Below are 5,920 nucleotides of genomic sequence, written 5' to 3'. Positions count from 1 at the left end.
GGTGGGGACTGGGGGGGGTGGGGACTGGGGGGGGGGACTGGGGTAGGGGTGGGGCATGGAGGTAGGGTGGGAGGACCAGGCGCCCCGAGGGCACAGGAGGCCCCCAGATGAGTCCAGAAGGTGGGCGTTTGATCTCAGCTTAAAAGCCAGTGGCTTTAGGATCTAAAACATTATTTCACACCGTAAATGTGGCCAGATAGTTAATCCAGTGATTAAAGGCTCTGATAAACTGTTCCCTGCCTCAGTTCTGGTTCGGAATCTTCCCAAGTTCAGTTCACACGCCACCTCCTCCCTCACCTCTCCTCACCATCAGCCACGCGGTGGTTTGCGGGAAAGGGGGGCCGTGACCCGGCCCTGCCACAAAGACCATTCCAGCCTCTCGGCTGGTCTCTCCTTCCAGGTACCTGCTTTGCTTTACAGCTGAAATGCTTAACCTCTGAGCTGACACAGGTTCACGAGAACGAACACATAAACAGGCCATGTGACAGTATGGAAAAAGTGATCTAAATAAGACATGCTTTTCTCCAACCAGCCAACTAGCAGATGACTGCGGCTGAGCTAGTTTAAAATAAAAATGCATCTAACCTCCTGACAATAAAGAGAGCACAGGTTAGTATTTGGTGAGCCGCTGCATTTTTTGTTTTTCAATTCTTATTGTCCTACCAAGACAAACATCATATGAATTAAGATAAAAATCATCTATTGTTTAAAAACAAAGATCCAAAGGCAAAGAACTAATTTTAAATAAAATATGATTCTTAGGAAATTTCAACCTTAAAGATAAGTACTTTAGTGTCATTCCTATAATTTCTTTCCAATTGTTAAACTCCAGTGTGTTCAACTATTTTGTTTTCAAATGCATTTATTTTCTATATGTCAAAGTTACACAAATTACAAAAGGCTTCTAAAGTGTATATATGAACAGAACTCAGAACTTGCTCGTTAGATCTAATTTTTAGCCATGTTGTTGACAGAAAGATTGATGATTATTTTTCAGTTATGATTTATGAGAACCACATATAATCTCCAAATCTGTAAGACACATAGACATTTGGTAACTAATAACTCTTATTCACAAAGCATGATGTATATATACAGCAGAGCTGCATATAATGGCCCTGAAGATTTTTTTAAAATTAAACTTTCAATTTTGAGCTTGTAGAGATCCCTTTACCCAATCTGTCCAGTGGTAGCATCTCGCAAAACCGCAGGGTGCAGACACTGACACAGTCCAGACACAGAGCATCCATCACCACCAGGGCCCCCCACAACCCACCTCCAGCCCTCCCAGCCCCAGCCCCAAACCTGACCCGGCCACCACTGGTCTGTTCTCTGTCCCTGTACTCCTGTCATCCCGAGAATGGTGTATAAAAGGACCCGCACTGTTATGTAACCTTTGAGGATTGGCTCTTTTCACTCGGCATAATTCTCTGAAGATTCACCGGCTTGTTGCTGTATCAACAGTTCACTCCACGAGCTCTCATGGCGTGGCTGCTCACAGCTCTTTAACCGCCCACGAAGTGAAGGACAGCTGGGTTACTTCTACGATTGGGCTGTTATGAGCAAAGCTGCTGTAAACATTTCCATAAAGGTGTTTTCCCCCTCTCTGGGTTAAATAGCCAGTGGAGGAAAAGTTTTTACTTTTGATAAAGTCTCATTTACATTTCTTTTTTTCCTCACTGTGCTTTTGGTATCAAGAAGGATGTACATGATCCGACATCCCAAAGATTTTCTACTGTCATTTTTCTAGAGTTAATAGTTTTACAGTTTACGTTTAAGTCGGACTTAATCTGACGTACATTTAAGTCGGACTTAATCTGACTTCATTTTTGTATAAGGTGTGGGACTTCGATGCTCAGCAGAAAAATATGTCTACACCATCTCCCCAGAAGTGGAAGCCCCCAAAGATTTTGAAAGCAAGCTATAAAATGTTCACTAATCTTGTGACTTATAATAGAGTCATTTTAAAGACATTCTGCCGGTTCTGGAAACAAGTTACAATAAAATAAAACCAATGTACCTTTTCCTCTAAAAATTGTACAGTTTACTTAAATGATATGCATTGAGCATCTAGTGTGTCTTCATGTTCTAGCTGCTCAGTATCTGACACATTTTTTGGAAGCTGTGTCTAAATATAAATATGTAAACGGATGTTTTAGGTGTCCATTGACTCTGATTTCTAAACAAATATTTTTTCTAAAATTATTCTTAGAATAGCAGTCACTGAAAGTGGCTCTAGTCTCCCCAGAATGACTCAGAATTTTAATAGCAACCTTCACCTACATTCCACCCAATTCTGAGGGATCATCCGGCCTTGGTTCCAGCAGCATGTGACACCTGCCGCCCACCTTGTACCGGTACCCGGTGGCAGTAATGGGCCAGTTCTCACTCAAACCCCTCTGTTCAACCTCTGCCTTTTGGGGATTTGAAATCAATAAGCCTAGACTGGGTTAGTTTACCTCTAAGTGTTTATGAAGCTCAGATAGTTCTACTGAATAAATAGGAAAGAAATATCCGATCTGCTCCGAGCGTAGACATGAACGCGCCAGCATAGCTTGTAGGTTCGTACAGCTAAACGCCTCCTCTTTCTACTGCCATCGCACTTCACCGCCTGGGACCACTTCTTCCCACGGAAGAACCGTTTCTCAGCAGAAGCGGCTCATTTCTGACGGGAGCGGGCCAGGGCCAACGTGAGATCAGACACCGTGTGCCAGAAAGCAAAGCAGAGCTCCAGTGTGGAAGGGCAGGCGTCAGAGGTCGAGGGTGGCACAGAAGGGCTCCTTCAGGCAGACTTTGAAATTCTAAATACATAGTGACTGCACTTAAAAACACGAGTAAGTCAAGCCCTCGAGTCTACGGTACATACAGTCTACACAGTGACAAAGAGAGGAAGAAAGAGAAAAAACACTCACCGTCGGAAAACAAGACATCCGCACGGCGCTGGCTACCAGGTCATCGAGAGGGGGGCGGGCTTCGCGACGGGTGCGAACCACGTCCGCCCCGAATGCCGTAGCCGAACTTGGCGCCAAGGGTCTGGGCTGTGGTAAAGGTGCAGCCGTCAGAGTCTCCAGCAGCCGTCCGGCTCTGCCCTGGGCGAGGACGAGCTCCACCAGGTGTCCAGGCCCAAGTCCCTGCGTCCGGAGGACACAGGAAGAGGGAGAGACAACTGCGGTCTTCAGGGTCAATGACCAAGGAAGATAAAAGGTGGGAGGGATGTTCTAGAATGTGGGGTAAAGGAGATGATGAGACAAAACGAAATGAAGTACATAAACCTTGATTAGATTTTATCCAAAAAACCTACAAAACACAGTTTGGGGACAACTGGGGAAATCTGAATTTGGACCTGACATATTCATTATTGTTAACTTTCTTAGGTGTTACAGTGGAATTTGGTTACAGAAGAGAATGACCTTATTTTTAGTAGATGCATGCTTAACTATTCAGGGATAATTGTCTTGGTTTCTGTAAACTACTTCCAAATGGTTCATACATTTTATATATATATGGACACACACACATATATATACACACATTTCATATATATATATATATATATATATATATATATACTTCCACACAGATGGCTAGGTTTTCACTGTACTACTCTTTCAACTTCTTTGTATGTTTGAAATTTTTCACTTAAAAAGAGCTAGGAAAGGGGCTTCCCTGGTGGCGCAGTGGTTGAGAATCCGCCTGCCAATGCAGCGGACACGGGTTCGAGACCTGGTCCGGGAAGCTCCCATATGCCGCGGAGCAACTAAGCCCGTGCGCCACAACTACTGAACCCGTGAGCCACAACTACTGAAGCCCGCGCGCCTAGAGCCTTTGCACTGCAACAAGAGAAGCCACTGCAGTGAGAAGCCCGCGCACCGCAACGAAGAGTAGCCCCCGCTCGCCGTAACCAGAGAAAGCCCGCGCGCAGCAACGAAGACCCAACGCAGCCAAAAATAAAATAAAATAAATAAATTTTAAAAAGGAGCTAGGAAAAAGCAGCCCCCTGCCAAAACCAACAAAACGTAATTCTAATGACATTACTTTTCTCCTCACAAAGCAGGATGCAGAACAACATACGCCTCCATTTTTATTTATGGAAACATTAATAATGATTATGCTGTGTCAGCTAGGCTGGGCCACGGGGTGCCCAGATATTTGGTCAAACACTTTTCTGGGTGTTTCCGCCGAGGCGTTTTTGAATGAGATTAACATCTAATCTGTAGAGTAAAGCAGACTGCCCTCCCTGACGTGGGTGTCTTACATCTTATGCCTTAGCATGAAGGCTTTTAAAGATAAAAACCCTGCTACGTAGCCAAGCCCGCTGCCTCTCGGCCCTGCAAGGTCCCCACACCCCCCTCCACCGACGCCCGACGCCGGGTCCCTGCTCCTGTGGCTCGTGGCGTTTCTGGGCTGGCAGCTTACGTCGGCTGTGGGTCACCCCACCTTCCTTTCCCTTCCTGGCGCCTGCCAACTGCGCTAGGACAGAGCCCGCACACCCTCCTACACAGAGGCCCCGGTCAAGGACTCAGCTTTGCTCGTGCGGATCTGCCTTTGTGCTGTTTCGGTCAGAACCATCGCTCAGAACTGACCACACTGGCCTTGAGCACATGGGCCAAATGACTCTTTTACACATATTGACTTGTCCATTAGTCACTCACGTTTACAGCACACTTTGACCCAGTCCCAATGGCTCCTGTCCATCCGTGGGGAGTTCTGCGAAAGTTTGTTTCTGTGGCCACAGATTTGGGTTTTGTTCTATAAACTCGTCCTTACTAATTTCTCACTTTGCAAACATCGCTCACACCGTGGGTGTCGAAAGAAAAACAATGAGAATCACAAGGGAAATTCCCAAGGACCGTAACAGTCACATCCAACTGCAGCAGGAGAGATTTAGGTTACGTGGTGAGAGAGCCTCAATTCATTATAAGCTTGAGAAACACAGAAAAGTTATGCAACGTCCTTCCCGGCCAGCTTCTAAGGGAAATCGGGCCTCTGCCTGCCCCACCGACGGGGAGGTAGGTGCCAGCTGGCAGGAGAGCAGGTGAGGCGGAACCGTCCCAGCTCTCGCAGGGCCGGCACATGCTGCGATAAGGGGACAAGCCAAGACCGTATTTCTTTGAAAACAACACATGTAAATGTGTGAACACCTCGTAAGCCTGCCAGGTGCTGCACACAGCGAGATTCCCGCGTGTAGGCGGGAAAACCCGGGACGCAGCCAGAAGCCGGGTGCCCAGGCCAGTTACTTAAAAGTTACTTAAAATCTCTCAGGGTCTCAGGGTCCGGTCGGTGAATCAATTGGATGCGATGATCCCTAGGCCTCTTCCAGACTCAAGGTCCATAAATGGCAGATAAGAGTGGAAAAGATGGAAAGCCTGGCCTCTTGGCAAAAAGCAAAAGAGGGCGGGAAGATGGAGGAGGGCAGTAGCAGCAAAGCCTGAAGAAGAGAGACCTGGGCAGGTGCGGGACACCTGCGGGCAGGTAGACACAGTTCCACCGGGGGTTAGCACCCTCAACCACCAGCCCAACTTTCAGTCCGGGTCCTGGGACGAAATGATGTGTCCTCTGTGACCCCTGTGTCCTGGGGTGAGGCAGCCCCGAGGAGAATGAGGTTGGCTGGAGCCCGGGGCACCCAGGGGACAAGGATGGGAGGGGACAGTGGACACAGGCTCTCTGGGGGCCCCGAGTTCTTCATTTTGCCACCACCCCACTCTTCTCTACTCAGAGCTCCTCGTGGCCCTCTCTCTTCGTCTCTGACTCTGGCTTTCTCTCTTTGTCTCTGTCTCTGTCTTTCTCGCTTTGTCTCTTTGTCTCTGTCTTTCTCTTTGTCTCTGTCTCTGACTCTTTCTCTCTTTGTCTCTGTCTTTCTCTCTTTGTCTCTGTCTCTGTCTTTCTCTCTTTGTCTCTGTCTTTCTCTCTCTCTCTCTGT

General features: G+C 47.4%; 1 protein-coding gene across 1 annotated transcript in view; it reads right to left on the bottom strand.

Annotated features, from left to right (window-relative positions):
* Positions 1-5,075, bottom strand: part of KCNG2 (potassium voltage-gated channel modifier subfamily G member 2) — a 43,883-nt gene extending 38,808 nt beyond the window's left edge. Inside the window, exons 1-2 of the mRNA XM_028479951.2 lie at positions 5,004-5,075; positions 2,913-3,218 (exon numbers count right to left, since the gene is read on the bottom strand). Coding sequence (XP_028335752.2) covers positions 2,913-3,218; positions 5,004-5,075 — 378 coding nt within the window. The remainder of the gene's footprint in view (positions 1-2,912; positions 3,219-5,003) is intronic.
* Positions 5,076-5,920: the final 845 nt, after the last annotated feature.

Source organism: Physeter macrocephalus, chromosome 19 (genome assembly GCF_002837175.3).
Source record: "Physeter macrocephalus isolate SW-GA chromosome 19, ASM283717v5, whole genome shotgun sequence".
Taxonomy (NCBI): domain Eukaryota; kingdom Metazoa; phylum Chordata; class Mammalia; order Artiodactyla; family Physeteridae; genus Physeter; species Physeter macrocephalus.
This window is presented reverse-complemented; position numbering and strand designations above follow the sequence as displayed.